This window comes from Hemicordylus capensis, chromosome 2, assembly GCF_027244095.1.
Source record: "Hemicordylus capensis ecotype Gifberg chromosome 2, rHemCap1.1.pri, whole genome shotgun sequence".
Lineage (NCBI taxonomy): Eukaryota > Metazoa > Chordata > Lepidosauria > Squamata > Cordylidae > Hemicordylus > Hemicordylus capensis.
The window spans coordinates 199,047,129-199,072,906 of record NC_069658.1 but is presented as its reverse complement, the minus strand read 5'-3'; the positions used below and the strand labels follow the sequence as shown (position 1 = coordinate 199,072,906).

The following is a 25,778-nucleotide window of genomic DNA, read 5'->3' as shown; positions in this document are numbered from 1 at the left end:
ATGGGGGAGAAGTAATGTAAGGTAAAGTGTGCTGTCAAGTCGATTTCGACTCCTGGTGCCCACAGAGCCCTGTGGTTTTCTTTTGGTAGAATACAGGAGGGGTTTACCATTGCCTCCTCCCACGCAGTATGAAATGATGCCTTTCAGCATCTTCCTAAATGCTGAAAGGAACAATCACCTTTGCTAACTTGGCAAAGAGGCACCTTTTAACGTGGTGATTCTCTTTATTTAGCAGGGGGGAAGTAAGTGGCCCTATCCACCCCCAGCACAGTCCCTCCAGTGTGTTTCTTTTTAGATTGTGAGCCCTTTGGGGACAGGGATCCATCTTATTTATTTGTTATTTCTCTGTGTAAACTGCCCTGAGCCAGTTTTGGAAGGGCAGTATATGAATTGAATAAATCATCATCATTATACTTAATTCTCTTAGCAAGCCGCCAGCCATGTGTGAGGATGTGGCTAGGCTATGCGTGGTGGCGAGGGAGGTGCCTGATTGGCTGGGCACTGATTGGCCTCTGAAGCTGATTGGCTGGGCACCGTTTGGCCTCTTTGAAGCTAATGGCGGGGAGAAGAGGCAGGTGAGGCAGTGGTGGCCACTTGGGAAAGCGGCAGTGGGGGGAAGACAGGCAAAGTGGCTGCCGTGGTGGGGAGGTGGAGGCAGCGGCAGCCCGGCCGGGGCAAGGAGAGGCAGGCGAGGCGGCCATGGTGGGCCCGGCCAAAGCGGGGGGCAGCAGCAGCGAGGAGGTGGAGTCGGGCACAGCCACCAGGCCAGAAACCGCGGGGGGGGGGAGAAGCGGGAGACTGGCCGTGGCCTGGGTGGTGCCGGAAGGGGTGAGTGGGGAACGTGAGTGGGGTGAGTGGGGCAAAGCCTGTTGCAGCCTGGGACGGGAGGGAAATGGGTGGCGGGGCTTTCATGTTCGCCACCTGGGAGCAGGAATGGCAGTGGAGGGGTCCTTTTTGGCCACCAGCCGCGGCTCTGTGCAGGTGGTGGAGGTGAGGGGGAGGAATGGAAGGAGGTGGGCAAGAGAGCACCAAGGAGTGCACATATGCTCTGTGCGGGGTCGGCTAGTAATAAATAATAATTAATTATTATTATTATTATTATTATTATTATTATTATTATTATTAAAAATAATATATTTGTGAACTGCCCTGAGCAATTCTGTAAGGGCGGTCTAGAAATCAAATCAATAAATAAATATTGCTGCTGCCCAATATAGGTGTTTCCCATGGTCTGGGAAACATACTAGCAGGGATTCGAATCGGCAACCTTCTGCTTGTTAGGCAAGCATTTGCCCGCTGCACCACTTAAGGTGACGGTGGAGCACTAGCACTGTATATTAAAGAAAGGATAGAATCCAACAAGCTAGAAAACCTAGGAAAACCAGAGTCCTCCACAGAATCATTATGGGTGACAATACGAGGACTGAAAGGAAATGTGTTACTAGGGACGTGTTATCGCCCTCCGGATCAAAACGCTGATGGTGACTTGGAGTTGGAAAAGCAAATCAGAGAGGTGTCAAGGAGAGACAGAGCTGTAATAATGGGTGACTTCAATTACACTCACATAGACAGGGCAAATTCACGTGTGGGTATTGACAGAGAGGCCAGATTTCTAGACTTAATAAATGACTGTGCCTTAGAACAGTTGGTCGCAGAACCAACCAGAGAGAAGGCAACCTTGGACTTAATCCTAAGTGGTGCCCAGGACCTGGTGCGAGATGTCAGAGCTGTAGAAGCATTGGGGAATCATGACCATAGTGTGATCCCATTCTAATTATATGCGAGTGGAGCACTGCCAAGGAAGTCCAACACAAATTTGTTGGACTTCAGAAGAGGAAACTTTTCAAAAATGAGGGGACAGGTGAAAAGGAAGCTGAAAGGGAAGGTCAGGAGGGTCAAATCACTCCAGAAAGCATGAAACGTATTCAAAACCACAATATTAGAAGCTCAGTTGGAATATATACCAAGAAGGAGGAAAGGTACCACCAAGTTCAGGAGGATGCCAGCATGGCTAACAAGTAGAGTAAGGGAAACTATAAAAGTACCCATAGCAGGGTGTTTACAGAATAAAAACAACCATAAACATTTCAATAAAAACAACTTGGAAATAAAACAAACACAGCTACACCCTAAAAAGAGAATCTATGTGGTGAACCCATATGTTTAGGGGTGGGTTCTTCAGGGTTGAACTAAATGTGATGTATTGATTGAAATCAGGGCTGTGGTGCAATTGGAGGAATAGCAATAGCAATAGCACTTACATTTATATACCGCTTTATAGCCGGAGCTCTCTAAGCGGTTTACAATGATTTAGCATATTGCCCCCAACATTCTGGGTACTCATTTTACCGACCTCGGAAGGATGGAAGGCTGAGTCAACCTTGAGCCCCTGGTCAGGATCGAACTTGTAACCTTCTGGTTACAGGGCAGCAGTTTTTACCACTGCGCCACCAGGGGCTCAAAGGAAGGTAATCCTTTGCCCCCATGCCAGTTCCCCAAATCAAATCACACATCCCAAACTAATATTAGCTTTTAAGTTTTCTCCTCCATAGCAGCTCCAGGCATGCAATTTGAATCAGGGCTGCAGCATGTGGGGGAAACGATTGGCCCTTTCTCTCTTGTGCCATGTCCCCGATCTAAATTGCTCTCCTCATGGCTGCATTGTTGTTGTTGTTGTTGTTGTTGTTGTTGTTGTTGGGCATTGGATGTCACATCCATAGATGTCACATTTAGTTTGGCCCTCCACTGTGAAGAAAATAAATTTCCCCTGTGTTCTGAAGCACTTCATTCTTTCTTCACATGTTTCAGCACTGCTCTACCAAAAACACATCCTGGGGGTGATGTGACCAGCTTAAATTAAACCTCTGGGGAAAGTGTGGCTGGGGTGGGAGGTGCCACGTGGGCAGGGGACACATATAATAGGGATTTGATTGGGAGATTAATGAAGAAGAGTGCTATTGGATATAAAATCACTTCATCTGGCCTGGAAGGAGAGAGGCCACAGACTGAGAAAGCTCTATAACAAAAACCCCTTTTCCTTAAGATAAAACTAAAAAATAATAAAATTGAAATAAAAACTGGTTTACAGAGTCTGCATGATACTTTAGGGCGGGGGTTCTCAAACCTGGGTCCCCGGATGTTGTTGGACTACAACTCCCATCATCCGCCTTCAGCCATTGTGGCTGGGGGTGGTGGGAGTTGTAGTCCAACATCATCTGTGGACCCACATTTGACAAACTTTGCTGTAGACTTCCTAATCAATCCTGCAATCATAAAACACCAACAGCGAATGCGGGCATATCCCTTACCTGAGCCCAACATGGGGGTGAAGGCTGGGGAACAAATCACATGGAGACGTAGCCACAGGAAAGGTTAGAGGTCAGAAACGAAGGAAGATCCAGAAGTCCTAGGGAGGGAGGCAAAAACTCCAGCAGGGGTTGGACAGAGATCTGTGATGGTCGGACCTGGTCAGTAGCCACAGGGAGACCTGGCCAGAGGGACTGGAAGTCACGTGGAAACCATCCGCAGGAGCAGCCAGAGGCCACAAAGAGATGAAGCCAAGTGCAGGGAGGGGGGGAAGCTTCTCACATCAGGGTGCGTCCCAGTTTGCTTGCCAAAGCCACCACGACATGACACAATGGGGTCGCTCTGTCTCTCTCTGTCTCTCCTCAAAGGCGCAGAGCAAGGAGGCATCCAACGCGAAGATGACAGCCAGAACTTGAAAGGTGCAGGGCTGGCAGGGCTTTATTATCAGTCCCTTTGCACGGTGAGGGAGAGGGTGGGTGAGGCAGGCCTACCGCAGGCAATTGCCGGCAGACCCCCAGAGCCCAGTGGTGGGAGACAGGCAGGGACGACGGGGTTTCCCCACCCAGGAGCCTGGCCACACACTTTCCCTGGGGCTGCGATGAGTAGCTGGCGGGGCTGGGAATTCCTGTCCTTGCTGAGGCAACAGGTTCTGGGAGCTGGCCTGGAGAGCAGGCAGGACAGTTTGCACAGCTGGGAAGTGGTGTTAGCTTTCAGCCCTCCGGAAGGGTGCGGGGCGGGGGGCGGGGGTGGGGTGGGGGAGCAGGGCCTTTCTGAAACGCAGAGTGGAGAGTCTAATGCAAGCAAAACAGCATGGAAGGAACAAGTGGAAAATCTTTTGTTGTTTTGAAACGAACATGGCCCCCCAAAAGGATTATGGTCTCTTTCTTTTTAAACTGCTAGAGATTTCTCCCTCCGCACAGTCCTAGAATTCCTTGGGCAGGGGTATAGCAGGCTTGCAGTGGACCTTGGGACAAAAAGTGAAAGAGGGCTCTTCCCCTAGCCCTGCCCCAGACCTCCCACCTCCTTCACCTTCTCCTCCCAGTATATCTTGGCTGCAGAAGAGCAAGCTCTCATCCAGGTGCTCAGGAACAACTGTCGCCAGGGTTGCCATATTCAAGCTTCCCAAATCTGGGCGGCCTAATTTGCACAATATGCAAATTATGCAGCAACTAATTTGCATCTTATTTATTTATTTGACAGATCTGTATACTTTCCCCTCTTTCTCTGTCTTCCCATGTGATCAGATCCTGAGTGCAATCCGAGCAGCGCATTTGAAATCCATGTAAATCCTGATGGAATTTGGAGCCAAAATCCAGGGGCCACTCTAAATTCCAGGGGACAAGGCAAGGCTATCTGTCACCCCCGGCCCCGCTCCACCCATTCAGTTATACCTACAGCCCTGTCTTTGGGAGTGGGAGTGGCCGTTAAACCAGTTCAAGTCTCTAGAGGCAACTCTATCAGCAAAGTAGTTCTGAACCGTCGTGAGGCCTAGTTCAAATTTACATCTTGCCAACATATGAACCACTTTTTCTTCGAGTGGAAAAAAATGTGCTGGAGTGGTTGAACTAAGATGGAGGAGGCCCGTCACCATTTCTCAGCCTAATTTACCTCACAGGATTATTGTGAAGATGAAATGGTTGTGTGAAGAGAATAATATATGTCACCCTAAGCTCCTTGGTGGGAGGGAAAATGTAATAACAGTTTGTCTTTATGCTGTGAAAGGCTTCACCTACTGATTCTGCAGATCCAATAACTATTGGAGATACAAGAATAGGCCAGGCAGGTCTTTCTGATTAGTTGGCAGTTATGCTACAGTCAGGTTTTAAAGAAGTGGCATTTTGTTTCCAATTGTCTATAAGGAGTGGTGTTGCCCAGAAAAAAGGTCTGGCCTACCCCTTTGTGTCTAACAGCAACCTGATCTGCAGCAGAGTTTGTGTGCCATCAGGTTAATTTCAACTCCTGGTGCCCACAGAGCCCTGTGGTTGTCTTTGGTAGAATACAGGAGGAGTTGACCATTGCCTCCTCCCACGCAGTATGAGCTGATGCCTTTCAGCACCTTCCCATATCGCTGCTGCCCAATATAGGTCTTTCCCATAGTCTGGTATGGTAAACATACCAGTGGGGATTTGAACCGGCAACCTTCTGCTTGTTAGTCAAGCATTCCCCCGCTGTGCCACTTAAGGTGACAATGGGTGTTCTAGGGCTTCCTTTTTAAATTGACGTGGCTGCCCCAAACAGGTGGGGATGAGAGTGGCCAGGTTTAAAGGACTGCAGGGCCCATACTCCTTTAATAGTGCACTCCAATATGCGCAGAAATGGAAAGATAATAAAATGTCCTCAAAAGAAGATTGGTTGATAAAAATTTTGGAATACGCTGAGATGGCAAAACTTAGAGCACTCATAAGGGATGAAAACTTGGAATGTTTCAAAGAAGATTGGGAGCCATTCTTATTTTACTTAAAGAACTATTTTTCCAATATGGACCTTTCAGCAGGGTTTGAAATTTAGTAACAACAGCAGGTTGGGTAGGGTAAAATCGAGTTTGCAATGTGGAGTATATGTGTTTTGAATTATTATAGCAATGGTAGATATGTATAGCCAATATGAACTGTGCAGATTGGTAAGCGGGAAGTCAACATTTACTTAATTAAATTTAATTGGATTGTTAAGATATTGTAAAAACCAATAAAATTTTAAAATGCAAAAATAAAATAAAATAGTGCACTCCTAGACATGTTTATTCAGAAGTGTGCCATACTGTGGTATTAGATGAGGCTGCCCTCTCCTGAATCAGACCACTGGTCTATCCAGCTCAGTACTGTCTACACTGACTGGCAATAGCTTTCCAAGGTCTCAGACAGGGATGAACATTAAGAAAAACCTGCCCCGCTGACCGAGTGTTGGGCACGCCCCCTGCCTCTGATGTCAGACCCAGGGGGTGTGGCCACTGCCCTGGAGAGGTTCCGTTTCAACGCTGTCCCATCCTACCCACTCAGTGTTCCATTGAAACACTGTCTGACTGGGCTTTCCTCCCAGCCCAGCCAGTGTGTCAATGAAATGCTGTCTGGGGGAGAAGAGGGCCTTGTGCTCCCAGCAGGCAAGCGCTTTCTTTGCCGGCTGGGTGCAGGAGGGGGCAAGGGGGTGTCCTGGCCGAGGGCGTAGGGGAGCCTTGGCAGCCCCGCCCCCCACAGACCCTGGCAGCTGAGGGATGGTCTTGTTCAGTTCAGTTGTCCCTCCCCATGCCCCTGCCCAGAAGCAAACTGGTAACCAGTGGATGTATACATTTGTTGTATCATAGCTACAAAAGACAACGCAGCAGCTGGATTTTAACTGGAAACGCTTTCAATCATCCTGCTGCTTTGTAGTGACCATAAGAAAATGTTTTAGCCCCTGAGGAAAAAGCAGAGTAGAAAAGTCCTCCTCCATTTACACCAGGGCTGCACAACTTTCAGCCTGCCAGCTGTTGTTTGGCGACGGTTCCCATCATCCCCAGCCACAGTGGCCAATAGTCAGGGATGATGGGACTTGTAGTTCAACATCTGCAGGAAGGCTGAAGTTGTGCAGCCCTGGTTCTTTATGCAAATCAGCGGGGGGGGGGAGGGGGCTGGGTTCAAAATGAATTTTTAATGAGACATTGCCCTCTTGTGGCTGTTCTTTGCTACTGTCCTGAGGCTTGCCTGGCTCCCCACTTTCACTCCCTCGTCTGAGTGTTTTTACTCAAGGCTTAATTTAAGACAGAGTTTTCTATGGTTCACCCTCAGCAACTCTGCTTATGCTCAAGGCCAGGGGAGCCATTCAGAGAGGTGAGTCAGGGTGTGCTTGTGTTGCTTCCTGTCTCCTCAAAGCATTTGAAATGGAAAGGAACTGTCTCTGGGCAAAGAAGTTGGCCCTAGGCAGAGCAGGTGTGGAGCCTGTTCCTTCTTCCTGCAGCCATGTATAGCTTCTTTTTTCTAATTAAAATCTGGATTTAGTAATCTTGAGCAAGAGCTGCTGAGGTTGACAGTGAGGAAATATGCAGACTCCTATTTAATTGTGGTAGGCTGTTGTAAAGTGCTGCGCATGCAGAGCTGCCAACTGACTAGGAAAAACAACCTAGCCTGCTCCTGTGTCTCTCAGACAGTTAATCTACAGTTCAATTAGCAATTGCCATTCATTTGCAATTGCAATCACCTGTTGTAGATCTGTTAAATGTATAGGAGCAGATACAAAGATTGGCAATTGTATGCATTGCACACGTCTTTCAGGCATCTGTAAAACCCAAAATGATTTACAGGTGTGTTAACAACACTGAGTTTTTTTAATCCCCACAAGAGATGGGATGCGGGAGGTGCACTTAGACGAATCTATGAATGAGTGCCACGTGTGAAACAGGCAGAAATCAACAAGTGAAACTTTGCCCTGTATGGATATACAAGTACAGTGATGGGGATAGCAAAGCTATACTGTATTTACCTGAATACTGTATTTGCCTGAGACTAGAAGACTCTCCACATGAGCAATGTGGAGAGCTGGAAGAGGTTTCTCCCCACACACAAGCATCCAGCCCTCCCTGGATTACCACCTTCGACATGGAGCTTATTGGAGCAGTGGGGATCAGGGACCTCCTGGCCCCCAGAAGTCCTAGAATGCCCCATGCGAATGTATGGGATGTTCTGGGGAGCCCCCTGATGCCAGGAGGCTTGTTGTAGCCTCCCGGTCGGGTGTCTCCTCATGAGTTGCCACAGCACAGAGCCGTGCAGCAGCAGCAGCACACCATGGTTGAAACAGGGTTAGCGGAGCGCTTGCTCTGCTAACCTTGTTTAGGGGTGGTGGAATTAAGCGGGTTTACCACAAGGAGCCACGCAGCTCCTGGCAGTTCTCTCTCTCTCTCTCTCTCTCACACACACACACCACAAACACACACACACACACACACACACACACCCTTAGCCTGGCTTCCTGTGCCTGTGAGAATAGCCTCTTGGTTCCCCCCGCCCCCCCGGTTCTATGATGTTAGGAGTCATGCATGGGGTCATTTTAAATTCAAAGTCCTCTTCCTTTCCGGTAAATACAATATAATCTGTATCTAATCTGTATTTTTAAGGGGATTCACAGCATACTGAACTAAAGGCTGTTTTCTATCAAGACCCTAAATACTAGTTGCTGTGTTTTGAGGCATGGGCGAGGGTGGAGCTTGGTGCTTTTCACAATTCTGTCTGCCTCCTAGATGGCCCAGGGTGAGAGCCTACGTTGTCGTCTACTGCCTGCTGCTGCCTGCTGCCCGCTTTGGGGGTGATCTAATTTGTGGGACTGTGGCTGCTGCTGCTGCTGCCTTGTTGGGAGTTTGTGCAGGACTAGGATGAGTCAGCGGTTCCTGAATACCATCTGCCTAAAGTAGCCACCTCTGGGCCTATATAGCAGGCTTCCCCAAACTGCGGCCCTCCAGATGTTGCTGAACTACAACTCCCAGCATACCCAGCCACAATAATTTGTGACTCGGGATGCTAGGAGTTGTAGTTCAGCAACATCTGGAGGGCCGCAGGTTGGGGAAGCCTGCTATATAGGGATGCTGCCTGTGCTGGCGGGCCCACCGCCAAAGGGGTGACACCAAAGGGAGTTGCCCCTTTGGGGGAGCCACTTTGGGGGACAATGAGGATGAGGGCTAGTCCCCATGGACCAGGAATTTACACATGTGTGTTCTGGTGGGTCTGTATTTTATATTTTATGCTACATCATGTAGCATGTGTGTTATGGTTGATTTAAAAGCTGGGGCTGCTGATTAGAAAGCATCTGTTAAGTCTTGGATGAGATTGGTTTATAATGTGTCTAGGCTTGTCTGGAGATGGGAAGGCAGGGAGTGTATCCACTGATTATGGGGCGGCTAGTCTAGTGGTGGTGGGGAATAGAAGAAGTAACATTGGCAAGTCAGCAGGCCGTTACAGCAGAAGGGATAACAAATCTAATAGCTGTTTCCCCTTCTGGCTGCCCTGTCAGCTCTTTGACCTTGGGGAGCAGTGCCACTCACCCACAGAGCCTCACTTTGCTCCTTTGTAATGCCAGGTTAGTCCAGAATAAACTGGAAACCATCCATGATCTGATTCTGGATGAAGGGGCTGACCCGGTATGTATCACAGAGACTTGGTTGGGGGAGGCTGGTGGCCTGGTCTGGTCCCAGCTTCTCCCTCCAGGGTACTCTGTTGAGGAGCAGGTGCAGGGACGTGGGCGGGGAAGTGGAATGGCTGTGGTCTATAAGAACAACATCTCCCTTGCCAGGATCCTTGTTGAAGTGTCTGACCATATTGAATGTGTGTACTTAAGTCTGGGGACCAGGGATAGACTGGGACTTCGGTTGGTGTACCAATCGCCACACTGCCCAACAGAGTCCCTAACTGAGCTGACAGACTTGGTCTCAGGCTTGGCATTGGAGTCTCCCAGGCTTGTGGTGGTGGGGGACTTCATTGTTCACTTTGGGACCAGTTTGGCAGCTCAGGAGTTGATAACGTTCATGACAACAATGGGACTATCCCAAGTGGTCTCAGGACTGACACATATTTCTGGTCACACGCTTGATCTGGTCTTTCATTTTGAGCAGGGTGGTGTTCCATGGGGGTGGGGGGACTCCTGTGATTTCCCCATTGTCATGAACAGTTAAGGTTCTGGTTAAGGTTGGACTCATGATCACATCCCACCTCTGCAGGAAAGAGGGGCCCATTAGATGGTCCGCCCGAGAAGATTATTGGATCCAATAGGATTCCGAGAAGCCTTGGAAGGATTTAGTGCTGACTCTGCCAGTGATCCTGTTGATGCTCTAGTGGAGAATTGGAGCAGCAAACTCACCAGAGCAGTAGACATGATTGCTTCTAACCATTCTCTTGGACCTTCTTTGGCCTCTTGGTATATGTAAGAACTATGGTGGCTGAAGCGGTAAGGTAGAAAATTGGAGCACAAGTGGAGAAAGACTCAACTTGAATCTAGGAGTGTGCACGGTTTTGGTCCGGCACAATAGAAAAGACTGCTGGACCGGTCCGGCAGTCTGGATGGGCGGGGGACAGTTTCTTTAAGCGGGTGTGTGTGTGTGTGGTAGTACTTACCCCCCCCCACCGCTCTTCCCCCTCCGGCGCTGGTCCGTTTAAACATCTTCTTGGGGCAGCAGAGTTCCTCCCTGCTGCCCCTGCCCCCGTCGTTGTTTGTAAAGGCTTTAAAGAGACGAGCGCTAGCAGCGCACATGCGCCCTCCTCGGCGCGTGTGCTCGTCTCTGATGCTGCCGCGAGCGCACCGCATACGTCACGGCGCGCGCACGGCAGCATCAGAGACGAGTGCGTGCGCCGAGGAGGGCGCATGCTCACCGCTAGCGCTTGTCTCTTTAAAGCCTTTACAAACAACGACGGGGGCAGGGGCGGCAGGGAGGAACTCTGCCGCCCCAAGAAGATGTTTAAACGGACCAGCGCCGGAGGGGGAAGAGCGGCGGGGGAGGGGAGTACTACCACCCCCCCCCCGCTTAAAGAAACAGTCCCCCCCGTGCCGGACCAGGGGCCCACCGGACCATGCACACCCCTACTTGAATCCGATAGATTACAACATAGAGCACATTTGAAGGTCTATGCTCAGGTAATACGTGTGGCAAAGAAGCGATTGTTTTCTGCCTGTATTGCATTCTCAAGCTAATGTCCAGCGGAGTTGTTCAGGGTTGTGAGAAGACTAGTACATTCCCTGCCTCCCTTGAATCAGAATTTGGAACCATCAATTACCACTGTGATGTTTTAAAAGAGTTCTTTGTGGATAAAATCTCTCATATTTGGGCTGACTTATACCCCACAGTTAGTGTAGTGTCTGATGCAGCGGTGTCCAGCAACTCCTCTTATGTGGTTAGGCTGGATCAGTTTGTTTGACTCCTGAGGATGTGGACAAGCTGCTTAGACAGGTGAGGCCTACCACCTGTCCTTTTGATCCTTGCCCAAAATAGCTTATACTAATATGGCAGGGAGGTTGTTGTTGAAGGCCTGGTAGAGATTATAAATGCTTCTCTGAGGGAGGGCGGGATGCCCTGTCTCCAACCTTCCATGGCTGGGTAAGATGACTGAGAAGGTGGTGGCCTCCCAGCTTCAGATAGTCTTGGAGGAAACTGAGTATCTAGACCAATTTCAAACTGGCTTTGGGGCAGGCTATGGGGTGGAGACTCCCTTGGTCAGCCTGATGGATGATCTCCAATTAGGAATTGACAGAGGGAGTGTGACTCTGTTGGTCCTTTTGGATCTACTATCAACCATAGTATCCTTCTGGAGCATCTGAGGGGATTGGGGGTCAGAATTACTGCTTTGCAATGGTTCTGCTCCTACCTCTTGGGCAGATTCCAGAGGTTGTTACTTGGAGACTGTTGCTCTTCAAAATCTGATCAAAGAGAAGCCACTGCCAGTCTGGGTAGACAATACTGAGTTAGATGGACCAATGGTCTGGCTCAGAATAAGGCAGCTTCCTATATTCCTATTGTGCAGGGTTGGAACTCAGGAGATAATTTGGATCCGTTGGTTCGGGTCACACTTCCGCAGATGAAACAGGTATGTAGTCAGGGAGTGCTTCTGGATCCAAACCTCTCCCTGGTGTCCCAGGTTGAGGTGGTGGCCAAAGATGCTTTCTGTCAGCTTTGGCTGATATGCTCACTGAATCCATTTTTTGAGATAAACAACCTCAGAACAGTAGTACATGTGCTGGTAACCTCCAGACTTGACTACTGCAATGCTCTCTATGTGGGGCTGCCTTTGTATGTGGTCCAGAATCTGTAGTTGGTACAGAATGCGGTAGCCATGTTGGTCTCTGGGTCATCTCAGAGAGACCATATTACTCCTATACCATAAGAGCTACACTGGCTGCCACTAAGTTTCCAAACAAAATACAATGTGCTGGTCATAACCTATAAAGCCCTAAACAGCTTAGGTCCTGGGTATCTAAGAGAACATCTTCTTCACCATGAGCCCCACCTCCCATTTAGATCATCCGGAGAGGTTCATCTGCAGTTACCACCAGCTTCTCTGGTGGCTGCGCAGGAGCGGGCCTTCTCTGTTGCCACCTCGAGACTCTGGAATGCACTCCCTGCTGAAATAAGAGCCTCCCCATCTCTGACAACCTTTAAGAAGTCCAGAAAGACTCATTTTTTCACACAAGCCTTTTAATTTGGCTGTGGTTTTATTTTGTTTTAAGGCTTTCATTTTAATTTGTTTTATGTTGTTGTAAACCACCCAGAGATGGAGGTTTGGGGCGGTCTACAAATTTAATAAATAAGTAAATTCAATAAGGGGCAGAAATCCAGCAGGGGGAGCAATCCCCATGACTGTATCTCCATGCTGTGTGTGAGAAATGCATAGAGTTTCTGGCTGAATTAAGTAGAGTAACTTCTGAGTAGTGCTATTGAGTAACTTAATCTGGATGTCAGCCACTGTTCATAAGAAGGTTTTGCAACCCTAATGCAGGATGGAAATTCTGTTCACGTCCCTTGCTTATTACCCCACCCCCATCCCCATTTGACTCCCGCCACTGTTAAGATTTAGACTGTAAGCTTCTTCGGTCAGGGACTTGGTTTATGCAACTCCATGGAATGCCACAGACAGTCATGGTGCTATAGGAATAATAATGGACTTCCTTAGAGTCAATGAGGCTTGCCTCTAGCCCCTTTATTTATTTATTTTTACATTTATATCCCGCTCTTCCTCCAAGGAGCCCAGAGCGGTGTACTACATGCTTGAGTTTCTCTTTCACAACAACCCTGTGAAGTAGGCCAGGCTGAGAGAGAAGTGACTGGCCCAGAGTCACCCAGAAAGTCTCATGGCTGAATGGGGATTTGAACTCGGGTCTCCCTGGCCCTAGTCCAGCACTCTAACCACTACACCACGCTGGCTCCACATGTGGAGGGTGCTAAGCGTGTGGCTTAGCACATCTGTTCAATGCATCTGGAGCTGTTTGCTCCGCAAGCCCTTTTCTGAACCTGCAAGAGAGAGGGGGGAGACTGTAGGGATGTGCATGGAACCACGGAGGCATGGTCCGGCACTGGGGGGAGTGTGTCTTTAAGGGCGGGGGGGTAGTACTTACCCCCAGCCCCCGCCACTCTTCCCCCTCCGGCGCTGGACTTTCCTAAAATGTTCTTGGGGCGGCAGAGTTCCTCCCTTCCTCTCCTGCCCCTGTAGTTGTCTTCAAAGTTAACAAGCAGAAAAAGCTGGTGCCACCCATGTGTCCGTTGCGGCGCGCAAGCCGCATACGTCACAATGATGTATGCGGCACGCATGCACCAACGTCGACGGTGGGCACGCGGGCCGCGAAGGGCGCATGCGTGGCACCAGCTTTTTCTGCTTGTTAACTTTGAAGACAATGACGGGGGCAGGGGCGGCAGGGAGGAACTCTGCCGCCCCAAGAACGTTTTAGGAAAGTCCAGCGCCGGACGGGGAAGAGCGGCGGCGGGGGGAGGGTAAGTACTACCCCCTGCCAAACCGCCTTACCGGCCGAATTACAGACCAATCCGGAGGCCTTTTGTATGGCCCCGGACCGGTCCTTGCACACTCCTAGGAGACTGGAGTCACGCACCACCATGACTTATTGGCACGGCCAGGCTAGAACTGAAATGGTTTCCATGTCACTTCCACTGTGACATATAGAAGTGGGGCTGCCCTTCCTTGAGGCCGAGTGAAGCAGTCGCCTCAGCAACAGGTGCAAGGAGGCGTGCAGCAGGCAGCAAGCAACAGTCCCCACCACTGCAACCCTGCCTGCTGCCACTGCTCTTCCATACCCCACTAGGGGATACTGTTCATTTCTCCCTCCTCACCCTACTGAAGAATGCCTCTTCCCCCCCTCATGTGAGCTAGGAATGACCCGGACACATACCACCACCCCCTGGCTTGGAGGCATAGTCTGTGAGTGTCCATGTGTTGCCACCACTGCCTCAGCAGCATGGCTGAGATGAATGCTAAGCACCTGCCTGCAAATGGGGTGGGGCGGGCATCATATCGTCCTTCACCTCAAGCAGTACAAAAGCCTGAACTGCCCCCTGCAGAGAAGGCTTCCCCCATGGAAATGTCACAGGACAGCGCAATGCCACTCCGAACCATCTAGAATCTCCACTGCTGGTCGCTTCTGGTTCTTACCAGGGGCTTTTACACACAGCAGGTTTTACCACGAATTTACGGGGAGGCTTTACTGTGAACTCGAAGTTGTCCCAAAACACCAACACAAACAGTGGATTTTTTTTTTACCCCAGATATAAATCAGGTTATGCTCTAATGCACAGTGAAAAACCTGAATTGTGTGTGAACGACTCCCCGATAACTCGCAGGGACTCTGGGGTAAATAAGGCCGATGTGTGAACGCAACCCCTCCATTCCGGAGGAGAAGCTAATTAAAGGGCTTCAAAAGCCCCAAGTGAAGAGCTTCCAGGCTGTGGCATGTGTCACTTTAGTCATGTTCGGTCCCTGTGGCCCCTGGTGCATGCTTCTTGGGAGAACATGGTGGCTAGCCTGGATGGTGTGAGATGTTCTGCTAGCAGGTGGATACTTCCTTGGGGCAGATGCTGGACCAGGAGACCTTGGATCCTTCCCAGCATTCCATGCTGCTTAGCATCTCAGCCGCCCTAATGTGGGTGGAGCAGTGGATGTAGCCACTAGAGGAAGCCAGAGCAAGAATCAATATTTGGGAGCTAAAGCTGGATGAATTCCTTCTTTTGAACAAGACACCAAAAGGCCTTTAGCAGAAAAGCTTGGGCAGGCTGCCTAGGGAGAAAGATAGATTTCCCTTCACTTGCAATCCTCCAATTAAGATTTGATAACTCTTCTAAGAGAGACACTTTAGCCAAGCACAAGAAAATGAGCTTAATGCAAAAATGATAAGTGGAGGGAATTAATTCCCCAGCCAGCTCTGGAGAAGAGCGAGTGCCTTGATGTCTACAATAGATCAAAGTCCCCAGCCTTGCTGTTTCGTTTGACAGAGTGGGCCTGAGCCATTTTGTTACAAAATATTGCACACTGCAGTCTTAATGCATATTTACTCTAAAGTAAGCCTCTATATGTTCAATGGGGCTTAATCCCCAACAAATGTGCATAGGATTGCAGACTAAAATGGTGTCTTGACACTGGGAGAAGAGCCAGCCTTGCACTAGCAAGAAGAGGATTATCCCTGTTGCTAAGCAGAGTTTGCCTTGGTTTGCCTTTGGATGGGTGACTACATGCGAGCACTGTCTGCGGTAAGAAATTCCCCTTAGGAGACGGGGTCGTTACTCAGTGGCAGAGCATCTGCTTTGCATGCGAAAGGTCCCAAGTTCAATCCTTGGCACCTTCAGGCAGGGCCTGCCTGAAATCTTGGAGAGCTTAGAGGGGCGGCAGGAGGAAGGAAGTCTCCCCATTTTCCTTCCAAACGCCGCTGCAGTGGCAGGATGGGGGGGGCAGTGCCAGCAAAGTCCACACAGCAGCTGCTGTGGGGAGCAGGGGACTAACAGAAAGCCCCCCCCCGGCCCTTTTACATTAAAATGCGGCTACCTGCACGCGGAATTGGGCAGCAGCAGCTGCAGCTGCAGCAAGGAGGTTTGTGTTAAGGGAGGAAGCCCCCCCCCCCTTTACCTTAAAGCAGCATCTGCTGCCTGCGTGGAGGGACATCAAGGGAGGGCTCCTTCCAGATCCCCTCCTCCCTCCCAAATGAGTGCATGCCCCCAAGACAACCAAAAAGGTCCAAACTCAATTGCAGATGTGAAATGGGAGTTGGATATGCACCTAGCCATAGAGGATACAGAATTCTTGACCCAAAAAGTGGAGAGGTCAGAATTTGCAATGTGGTGTATTGTGATGAAAGAAAAAGGCCAACCAGAAATGATATGCCAGGACTTTTTACTAGAAATCCAGATGAATGAGAAACCATGTGATTAAGAACATGAGTACAGCCCTGCTGGATCAGGCCCAAGGTCCATCTAGTCCAGCATCCTGTTTCACACAGTGGATGCCACTGGAAGCCTATAGGCAGGGTATGCCCTCTCTCCTGCTGTTACTTCCCTGCAACTGTTACTCAGAGGCATCCTGCCATTGAGGCTGGAGGTAGCCTATAGCCCTCCGACTAGTAGCCGATGATAGACCTCTCCTCCATCAAGTTATCCAAACCTCTCTTAAAGCCATCCAGGTTGTTGGCTGTCTTGTGGCAGAGAATTCCACAAGTTGATTATGCATTGTGTGAAAAAGTACTTCTGTTTGCTGGTCCTAAATTTCCTGGCAATCAATTTCATGGGATGACCTTTGGTTCTAGTGTTATGTTAGAGGGAGAAGAGTTTCTCTCTATCCACTTTCTCCACACCCTGCATGATTTTATAGACCTATCATGTCTCCCCGCAGTAGTCTCTTTTCTAAACTAAATACCTCCAAGTGTTGTAGCCTTGCCTCACAAGAAAGGTGCTCTAGGCCCCTGATCATCTTGGATGCCCTCTTCTGCACCTTTTCTAGTTCTACAGTGTCCAATGTGATTGGACTCTAATGAAACTGGAACCAGACAGCAGACCCAAAGAATCAGCGGCAGAACCAGTACCAGATTCAGAAGGGGCTGTACAACCTGAACCCGAACTGAGGTGCTCACATGAGCCAGCGTGGTGTAGTGGTTAGAGTGCTGGACTAGGACCAGGGAGACCCGAGTTCAAATCCCCATTCAGCCATGATACTAGCTGGGTGACTCTGGGCCAGTCACTTCTCTCTCAGCCTAACCTACTTCACAGGGTTGTTGTGAGGAGAAACTCAAGTATGTAGTACACCGCTCTGGGCTCCTTGGAGGAAGAGCGGGATATCAATGTAAAAATAAATAAAATAAATAAATAAAAGTGGAGAAAAGCTGCAATGGAAGAAATTGATACCTTGCACAAAAATGAGACTTGGAGATTTGTGGAACTACTGGTAGGAAGAAAGACTGTGGGATGCAAGTGGGTCTTCAAGGTCAAGCAGGATCAGAAGGGGATGTACAGCGCTACAAAGCCAGACTAGTAGCCAAAGGATACTCCCAAATCTATGGTCAGGACTACGATGAGACTTTTGCACCAGTTGTAAAGCACACTTCAATTAGAACATGACTCAGCATGGCAGCAGCCAGAGAGATGCAAGTTGAACACTTGGATGTAAAGACTGCCTTCCTTCATGCGGAAGACGTCTACAGGAAACAGCCACCAGGCTTTGAGGAACCTGGAAAGAAGGGGCTAGTGTGCAAATTACAAAAGAGCATCTATGGCTTGAAGCAAACAGCCAGAGCATGGAATGAGAAACTGAATCAACTGCTACTTAAGGAGGGGTTCACACAAGCAAAAGCTGACCCCTGCCTATATTCAAGATTCAGAGACAATAGATTGACTTATATCCTGACTTAGGTTGATGACTTGATTCTTGCACATAAGGAAAAGCAAGACAGTCTTGAGAATGCACAGCACCTGAACAAGAAAATAGAGGTGAAGGAACTCAGAAGCATCTCCTATTACCTTGGCATCCAAATGGAAAGAGAAGAGAACGGGACATTCCTTCTCACCCAGAAGCAGAAGATAAAGGATCTTCTAGAATGCCTGGGACTGACTGATGCCAATGAAGTCAGTAAGCCAATGGATGCAAATTTCTGGAAGCAAGATGGAGACAGTGAGCCTTTACCAGCCAACAATCAATACAGAAAGGCATTTGGAAAGCTTCTGTATATTGCTGCAGTGACAAGGCCAGATATTGCCTCAGCAGTAAGAATCCTGAGCAGAAAAGTAAGTGCACCAACCACCAACAAGGACTGGATAGCAGTCAAAAGACTGGGAAGATACCTAAAAGGTACTGCACACTATGTATTGAAGATTCCAGCAAGCAGCAATCCCAAACTAGTGGGATACATGGATGTAGACTGGGGCAAAGACAGAACAGATCACAAGTCCTCAAGTGGACACCTGTTCTTGTATGGAGGTAGAGCCATAAATTGGAGTAGCTGCAAGCAGTCACTTGTTGCACAATCATTCACAGAAGCAGAATATGTTTCCGCAGCTGAAACATGCAAAGAAGTAGTATGGATACATCAGCTACTATCTGACTTTGGGATCGAGGAACCAAAGCCCACAGTGATGTTTGAGGATAACCAAAGTTGTATCCAGATCTCTCAAAAGGAGAAGATGAAGTCTCGAACCAAGCACATTCCTATAAAGTATCACTATGTTCAAGACTTGCAAGAGAAAGGGGTGGTCCTGTTGAAGTACTGCCCTACAGAAGAGATGCTGGCAGATGGATTAACCAAGCCATTGTCCAGAGACAGATTCCAGATGCTTCATGAGAAGATGGAAGTCATGAGCTGGTGCGACTAGTGATGAGAAGGGGTGTTGGAGTTTATTTTATTTATTTATTTTACAGATTTTTATACTGCCCAAAACTTACATCTCTGGGCGGTTTACAACAACAACAAGTTCTAGTGCGTTGACCTTTTGCACCGACTATCCTAACGACCATTAGGGGCATTGGGAGTAGAGATAGTGAGTAAGGGTCTCCCTAGCTGTTCTACCTGTCTCTATGACCCCTGATATGACTCTTCAGGTATTTCCTGTGCTGAGTCAGAATCTCTTCCTTTCCTCTTAGAGAACAGATGGAAACATCACACTCTCCCTACCTATTCATTATGTAGTTCTATAGATTAGGATTAGGTCTTTCCTATCCAAAGTGTACTTCACCAATAAATACTTAGTATTTAGTTCGACAAGTATCTCCATGTGTCTTCTCTAAATAGTTGCAACAACCAAACTCTGCAAACTACTCTGTAACTGGAGTGAGTAGCTTCTTTAGTGCTCTGCTAATTAACTGGGGGATAAAAAGTACAACCCCCAACACTACCACCCAACTCTCAAGGCATTGGGGTACTTGGGTAATTTTAAAGAATTTTTATGTGTTTTAGATTCTCTGGTGTTAAACTAACTTTTTTCTCATAATGAATCCCTATGAAGAAGCAATGTAACATCCGAGAATCTAAATCCCATTGTTACATAGACAACTTAAACCATTAGATATCCCACTTGAATGAAATTTGCACAATAAATAATAACCCTTCATCATTCCCAATATATAGATCCCAAACACTAAAATCCTTCCAGTTACTCACACCTTAACAATACACATGAAAATATACACTCCTATAATGAAAAGTGTGTAAACATACAGTAGTCTCTAAAAAGGTCCAGACAGTATTTCTCCTACGATTCCCAGTTGGTGCAGTAAAATGCAGTATGTTGTCCTTAATACAGCTCCATGGCTACAGTATATCTCGAAAATCCATATGAAAATATCCACTGTTTCCAAGAGGTTTCTCCAATCGTTCTTTACATATTGTCATAGAAGAAATATTATCCAACATTTTTTAGAGTCTATGAGACTATTCTCACGATGGGGGGGGAAACCGGGCTAAGGGAGCCCCTCCCAGTTTCCCCCCATCGTGAGAACCACCAGGCTCACGGGCGAGCCTGGTGGTTCAAGGGCGGCTAGCCTGCCTAAGAAGCCCTCCCCTAAAATGAGGTTAGCAGTGCGCTAGCTGAGCCAAACCACCCCGAGCCATTTTTGGAAGGGTGGTCTATGAAGAAATAATAAACAAATAAATCGCCCCATTCCACTGACCGTGTGTCTCGGCACCGTGGCAACACACCAATAGGCCCCCAACCGGGAGGCTACAACAAGCCTCCCAGCCCCAGATGTCTCCCCAGAATGCCCTGCGCAAGTGTGCGGGGCATACTGGCACTTCCGGGGGGCCAGGCGGCCCCCGATCCCCACCAAACCTACCGGCTCCATCACTTGTAGAGAGTATACACACACAATTATGTGTAGAGCCTCTAAGTTTACATACTGTTTATTATAGGAGTGTTTGTTTTCGTGTGTTTTAAAGGTGTGAATAATTGGAAGGATTTTAGGGTTATTTTATGTACCACTTATTAAAGCTAAGAAAGCCCAGCCTGGTTTTGCCTGCGTGTGTGTGCCGCCAGGATCGGGCTCGATCCCGGCGGCACTTCGGCGACAAACCCGCCTCCACAGCTACCCTGTAAAATGAGGTTAGGAGAGCATTTCTGTGATGGCCTGCTGCTTGCAGCCACAGCTGGCAGGCTGCAGGGATCCCGGGCAGATTTGGGGAGGGGGGAGGGATCCCCATAATGCACAGCACACTTGCATGGTGCATTATGGTAGCTTCAGGAGTCAGGGTGAGATGTCTTGGCACCCGACCCCCTGAGCTACCAGCAGGAGCCAGTAGTTGCCTAGGTGGGTGATCTACCCACTGAAGAGGGAGCCCTCAGTTGTCTGTGGGGTGGTAAGCTCTTCAAGCCTTCCTCCCCACTTGCCCTTTCTCACTGCTTGTGAGAAAGGGCTCATTGCATTTTTTGAACCCACCAAGTTTTTAATTTACGTAACGTCTGAGAATCTAAAACACAGTGTAGATTCTCAGTTGGTATATAACTTATTCATAATGATATCTGTGTAGCAACTGAAAGTCTACACTGTGTTTAGCTTCTCAGGTGTTACATAACTTCTAGGGAAGATAATACCAGGAAAAGACAGCAGAGAAATAAATGGAGCAATTCTGGAAAAGAGGATGAACAAAATGAAGCTATCTTTTTGCATATTGTTGGACTGAAGACTTGAAGTATTTAACCTTTTACACCTAAACAGATAAACAGCTAGTTGCTGTTTCTGTGTTACAGAAATTTAAGGAGTGTTGCACCCCGAAACTAAATAAAACTTTTGAGAGAGAGCCATTTTGTGTGCAAGTACAAAAGGAAGGGGAACCATTTGAATCTTTTATTAGAGATCTTAGTCTATTAACCCAGATGCATAATTTTGGAGACGCTGCAGATTCATTAATTTGAGATTAAGTTGCCATTGGTATTCAGGATCCAGGCCTAAGTAAAAGGCTGCTTATGGACTCTAACTGAAACCTGGGAAAGGCAATCAGAATTTGCCAAGCTGCAGAAGGTGTGATGGCAAGTTTTGAAGGGAAAACAAGACAACGCAACAGTTGATTGGAGCAGACAGCCTCAAAGCAAAAAGAGCATGCTGCAGCAAGGCAGGAGGAGAGCTTCTGATTCAAACTGTACAAGAAATGGTTAGAATGTATCTAGAAAAAGCTACACACATTTATTATTTTATTCATTCATTCATTCATTCAATTTATATGCCACCCTTCCCAAAATAGCTCAGGGCGGTTTGACTGCTCAGTGCAGTTTGACATGACAGCTTGTATGTGGAAGCAGAAACCACCAGTCCATAAGAACAGCCCTGCTGCTGATATAGCACCCTGTTTTCCCCCAGATTGCTCTGGGGAACCCACAGGCAAGAACGGAAGGCATGCCCTCTCTCCAGTCCAGTCAGTGTCCTGGCTTTGAACAGTGTCCTGGCTTTTCTCATATTTGCTAAAGGCAGACTTACCCTGCAAAACTGCAGGCAAGCACTGAAAGCAACATTAGCACAACAGAAAGCTCTTATACAAGATGTGTGCATATAGTGGCTTCCAGTGATTGGACAATTTATCTAAACACCCATGGGAATTTAGTTACATACGAGATGGATACTGGAGCTAAAATAAATGTAGAATCTGAGGAGGTTGGTGTAAGATAGGGTGTGCGAGCCGGCTCAGCTTGAGCCAGGTTTGGTGTCTAACGGACTAGTCTGAGTTTGAACCAAACTGGGTCTGGTTCTAACCAAGTGGGTACATAAGAACATAGGAAGCTGCCATATACTGAGTCAGACCATTGGTCCATCTAGCTCAGTCTTGTCTTCACAGACTGGCAGCGGCTTTTCCAAGGTTGCAGGCAGGGATCTCTCTCAGCCCAGGAGATGTCTTGGAGATGCCAGGGAGGGAACCTGGAACCTAGATGCTCTTCCCAGAGTGGCTCCATCCCCTGAGGGAATTATTTATTATTATTATTGTTGTTGTTGTTATTTATTCGATTTCTATACCGCCCTTCCAAAAATGGCTCAGGGCAATTTACACAGAGAAATAATAAATAAATAAGATGGATCCCTGTAGGTGCGTAGCTAGCCCGCCGGTGGCCCGTGTGTGGCCGTGGCGGGTGCCCCGATAGCCCCGCCCCCTGCGTCTGAAGTCAGACGCAGGGGATAGCCACGCCCCCGCATCTGATGTCAGATGCGGGGGGCGTGGTCTGGCTCCCAAATGGAACTTTGAGGCTCCGTTCGGGAGAAGCAGCTTAACTGCTGAAGGGGCCATGCGGTCCCTTCGGCAATTAGACAAAGGCTGGTGCTGCGTTCGCAGCGCAGCCCAGGAGTGGCTCTTCCCTGCAAATGCAGCACCAGTCTTAGCTCCTGAAGGGGCCGCACGGCCCCCACTCGGGAGCTAAACTACCAACCCCGCATCTGACGTCAGACGCGGGGAGTGTGTCAGGGCCGCAAATGGCGGCTCCTGATTGGGCACGGCTCGGGTTCTTTGAACCCGTTCGCCCAATTATAGCTACACCTCTGGATCCCTGTCCCCAGAGGGCTCACAATCAAAAAAGAAACATAAGATAGACACCAGCAACAGCCACTGGAGGTACTGTGCTAGGGGTGGATACGGCCAGTTACTCTCCCCCTCCTAAATAAAGAGAATCACCACGTTGAAAGTTGCTTCTTTGCCAAGTAAGCAGGGAATATCTTACAGTGTTCACACGTCTAGTCTCCCATTCATATGCAACCAGGGTGGACCCTGCTTAACTAAGGGGACCAGTCATGCTTGCTACCACAAGACCAGCTGTCCTCTCCTCTCTCAGAGACAAGGGTTTGGAGCTATATTGCTGAAGGGGAATCCGGTGAGTATTCTGCTTTACCAGAACAGGGGCAGGGGGGCTGTCCTAAGAATAGAGGGGGCAGGAGTAAATATGTACTCTTAAGTACAAGCTGCCATGCCACTGAGGGGGGCATCTCTCCCCCACCCCGCTGGTGGGGTTCTTTGGCCCAGTTTGAGCATCTGTGCACACAGGGAGGACATTTTAATGACCTCCATGCAGATGCAGAGGCCATTTGCCATGGCTTCTACTTGTGACTACAGATTTACTCCCCTTCTGCTGCCACCTTTATACTTGGGGCAGCATACCTGCCCCTGCATGGGCAAAGGGGAATCCTCACTGGATTCCCCTTTATGAGTATGGGTCAAACCGCCTCTGTTCAAACTCAAATCAGGTCTAGCTCGACCAGGACAAAACTGAACTTTTGGTTCAGACAAAACCGGCAAAATCGGTTTTGTGCACATCCCTAAAAGGCCTAGAGAGAACTCCAAGTCATATGGAATACAAACTGATTCAACTAAGACTTACAGTGAAGAGCTAATTCCCACTCTGGGAGTCTGTGAATCAGATGTCAAGATAAAGAGAAACATGAAGCTATCATTTCTAGTTGTTTTAGGGATGGAGATATACCTATATCTGAACCTGTAAGATGCTTGGTCTTATGTAAAAGGTACCCAGTACGGAAGACTAGGAACCCCATGTACACTGAGAATCCATTTCAATATCTCTTTATGGGCACAGGAAAGCCCTCAAGAGAATATAAAACAGGATGAACTTATCCCTTTGATTCTCAGAGACAAGCTAAAGGAGGAACTTAATAGACTGATTGAGGTAGATGTAACAGAAGATGCTGAACCTACAGAAGAAGTTGAAGAAGCTACAGAATGAGTTTATTATCTAGCCGCAGTAGAAAAAAAGATGGGTCCCTATGGTAACTGGATCCTGAACAATGTGGAAATTTTTCCAATACTCATGTGAGAGGGTATATCTGGTCAAATGGTAGGTTACCTCTCCCTCTCTCTCTCTCTCTCTCTCTCTCTCTCTCTCTCTCTCTCCTTTGGATGCTGGATTTGGGGAGCTACCACTGAAACAAAGTAGCAAATGATTGTGTACTTTCAATTAGGGATGTGCAAAAAATTTCGGGCACAGAACGATCTGTGCCCGAAACGAGCAATTTCGGGTGATTTGGGTCCGAACCGAATCACCCCGATGTCCCCCGATATTTTTCAGGGCCGAGCCGAATCACCCGAATTTCGGACCCGAAAAATTCGGGTGATTCAGGATATCTCTTTGAATTTCCTGCCTTTTTGCATCCATTGATTTGAATGCAAAAAGGTCTGAAGTGATGTCAGCCCAAATTTTGGGTCCCAGGGGCAAAATAGTGGGGTGTGGTGGTAGTGCCTAATGGTTGGAGGCTACCACCCAAATTTCAGGGGAATTGGGCAAAGGGCTTGTTTTGGGGGAATTTTTGAAGTTTTAGTGTCTTTGGGACAGTTTGGGGGCATAGAGTGGGATCTGGGGAAAAATAGTGGGGTGGGGTGGTAGTGCCTAATGAGTGGAGGCTACCACCCCTATAGAATCTATAGAATCCACACACAGAATACCTCTGAAACAACAGAACCCTGTACCCCATGGGTTAGAAACCCGTGGGGGTGGTTGGCACCCTATGTGCACTACACTACCACTCGCTCTGGGCCACCCCAGCACCCCCCCAAGTGCACTTATGGGGCTGCTGACACCTCAATGCTTCTCTATGGGGAAAAACCTTAAAGATGCATAAACTTTAACAATTCCCCAAAAATCAGCCCTCTGCCCAAATCCTTTGAAAAAATTCAGGTAGCTTCCTTGACCCTACCTGGCACTACCACCAACCCCACTCTGCTCTAGGCCACCCCTTTGCCCCCCGTGTGAAGCTATCCATTTGCTGACACCTCAATGCTTCTCTATGGGGGAAAACCTTAAAGACACGTAAACTTCAACAATTCCCCAAAAATCAGCCCTCTGCCCAATCACTCTGAAATTGGGGTGGTAGCCTTCACCCATTAGGCACTACCACCCCACCCCACTCTTTTTGCCCAGATCCCACTCTATGCCCCTGAACTGCCCCAAAGACACTAAAACTTCAAAAATTCCCCCAAAACAAGCCCTTTGCCCATTTCCCCTGAAATTTGGGTGGTAGCCTCCAACCATTGGGCACTACCACTCCACCCCACTATTTTGCCCCTGGGACCCATTTTTCCTTCCCGAATCAATTCAGATTAGGATTTAATCCGAACCCTAACTGAATCAGGGGTGATTCGGGTGGCCCAGATTTGGGCACAGAACAGATCGGGGGTGATTCGGTTCGGGTCCCGAACTGAATCACTGAAAACCCGAATTGCACACCCTTACTTTCAATACTCCTTTTTATAAATGGAGCAGCCCTGTTACGTGTTCTCATTCTAATAATGGCTATCTATGGGTCCTTCCACATGCTGATATATTCCAGCATAAGTGCATATCATTTTTAAAAACCTAGGGAATTCACACTAAGGGTGCTTCCAGATATGGGGGGGGGCGGCGGGGAGTGTGTATGTGTGTAAAGGGCTCCAGATGATCTTTCTCCATCAGTCAGTTTCACAGCACCATTTGCTTCAACCTCTATTGACTCGGGATCAGGATAAGAGGGGGTCAAGGAATTTTCCTCGGTCTAAAAGCTGGTTTGATAAGGAATGCATTGATGCAAAAAAGA

At 48.3% G+C, this 25,778-nt stretch overlaps 1 protein-coding gene across 4 annotated transcripts in view; it reads right to left on the bottom strand.

Annotated features, from left to right (window-relative positions):
* ZNF385A (zinc finger protein 385A) overlaps positions 1 to 4,673 on the bottom strand; it is a 243,799-nt gene extending 239,126 nt beyond the window's left edge. For 2 of the 4 annotated variants that reach the window (XM_053296651.1, XM_053296655.1), the window contains exon 1: positions 3,309 to 4,673. In XM_053296651.1, the coding sequence (XP_053152626.1) occupies positions 3,309 to 3,321 (13 nt within the window). In that variant the 5' untranslated portion in view covers positions 3,322 to 4,673. The remainder of the gene's footprint in view (positions 1 to 3,308) is intronic. The other 2 variants (XM_053296652.1, XM_053296656.1) reach the window with 2 other exon arrangements.
* Between the last annotated feature and the right edge of the window lie 21,105 nt (positions 4,674 to 25,778).